Source organism: Limulus polyphemus, unplaced genomic scaffold (assembly GCF_000517525.1).
Source record: "Limulus polyphemus unplaced genomic scaffold, Limulus_polyphemus-2.1.2 Scaffold643, whole genome shotgun sequence".
In the NCBI taxonomy this organism is placed as follows: domain Eukaryota; kingdom Metazoa; phylum Arthropoda; class Merostomata; order Xiphosura; family Limulidae; genus Limulus; species Limulus polyphemus.
In genome coordinates, this window is record NW_013666253.1 from 180,109 (window position 1) to 182,157 (window position 2,049).

At 30.4% G+C, this 2,049-nt stretch overlaps 1 protein-coding gene across 1 annotated transcript in view; it reads right to left on the reverse strand.

The window, feature by feature from the left end:
• The window catches only part of LOC106459653 (proteasomal ubiquitin receptor ADRM1-like), a 20,013-nt gene that overhangs the window by 11,827 nt on the left and 6,137 nt on the right, over positions 1 to 2,049 (reverse strand). Inside the window, exon 3 of the mRNA XM_013919291.2 lies at positions 555 to 759. Coding sequence (XP_013774745.1) covers positions 555 to 759 — 205 coding nt within the window. The remainder of the gene's footprint in view (positions 1 to 554; positions 760 to 2,049) is intronic.

Consider the following 2,049-nt stretch of genomic DNA (forward strand, 5'->3'; position numbering starts at 1 on the left):
CCCATCTCAAAAGGGTTAACAGGGATTTAATGACAATATAAGATGTACACTCGTGTTGATTAAAAGGCCCAATTAAAAGGCAAGTGTTATACTTGCATGACCAAGTTGATAAAAATCTGAATTTTTCTTTATGATAGCCTTTTAAACTTCTACAGATAATTGACTATTTATGGTAAGGTACATTTATTAATCTGGTAAAAAGTAACCAAGTAAACTATGATGATAAAGTAACCTTGTCTTGCAGTGCAGCCATTAAACAAAAGTTTCAAAAACACGTTTCTATAAAATTTGAATTGAAGAATAATTTCCCCAAATGCTATTAACAGCAACACAAAATCTGTATGATAATTAATTTGGTTCTTATTTATAATTAAAACTGTTAAAATGACAATTCTGTGAAACAACTTGATGATTTTAGTTTTATATAAGTGTCAACATTACAAAAACAAAACAATATATCCTAGTATATCCAAATTTTACTCATAGCAACACTATTTAAATCCATTGAGCAACACGTCACACGTAACTGGTACATACACATCTTAAATACTCACCAAGAAGTTGCAGAAGCTGTTGCTGACTTATATTATTTAGAAGATTATGTAGGTCTCCATCTCCAAGATTACTCAATTCGGAGTGGAGTCCTTGAAAAGAACTTGAGCCACTCAAACCTGAGCGTGAGGTACCAGGGGCAGGGGGGTGGTTGAGATACTCATTGACTTTGTCACAATATTCATCATCTTTATCAGTCTTTGGTTCCTGTTGTAACAGGAATTTAGCAACACTTTTAAAGTACATGAAAATTAATATGTAAAAAAAACATCACAAATATTTTTATAAACATATTAATTCTCCTCTAGCTTAATGAAAGGATATGCTGCCAGTTGCACAAATATTCATAATACCAACTAATATATAAATAAAAAAAACCTAGACATATCTTGTCGTTTCAGGCAAAAACAAAACAATGCTAAACAAATTATAATAAATATTTAATATTTATTCAAGTTCAAATTATTTCATTGTTTTTCATCAACAAGTTTTCTGAATGACTTGGGTTCAGGTATTGTAGTTTCACTGGAAGTGTCACTAATTACAGCTGCTAGTTGATACACGCACACAAATGTGTCGCAGAGTTAGAGAACAAAAATTATATTTTTTTTATCTTATTGTTTCTTAGATTCTCATACAACTGAAAATAATGCCCTGAAATCTGCTTAAAGAAGTGTCCATTATGTGTAATATTCCTTTTGCTTCGAATGAAAATTATTATTTTCAGTTAGACTTATCATGATAATACTATACACTTAATTGTAAAAAATATAGGTGTAATATACAGTAAGTATAACAATTTTAACTTTTATACAAGTATGTAATACTACAATATTTTGTATTAACAACTTAATAACATTTGAAATAATAAACTACCTCAAAGATTCTTTAACACTTTTCTCTATACTTGAAATGTGTTGTTAATGCACTGCATCTAAAAAGTTTTGGACAAAGTTTTGAGCTGCAAGTGCAGGTCTTTATCAGGTCCTTAGAAGCTCAAAATGTGGTCCAAAATTCTTTGACAGGTGCAGTCCAATGACAAGTATACTTTCCTCTGTCTACACCAGTGATTCTGAGCATGGGGGCTCATGCCCCACAGTGGAGCAATTTGAAAATGTTACAATAAGAAAAATTTTACATTATATTATTATACCTTTTCAATACCAAATTTGTTTTTATATTAAGGGGGCATCATATTTTGCGAGGTGGGGGACATGGAGCAAAACAGGTTAAGAACCACTGGTCTACACCTTCTCAAGCAAAAATTTCTCTCCTTCACCTACAAATGGAATACTCCATTTGGAAAATGATTATTAAGTTTCCAATAGTTACTTACATAGTTGAATAACCCTTAACTAACAAAACTGTCAGTTAAAATGTAAACTGCTTATTTACAGAAATCTAAATTAAAATCCAATATTTAACACATTTTTCAGAAAGTCCTATATATATATATATATATATATATAATCCAAGACAGTGATGCAGAAAATCATG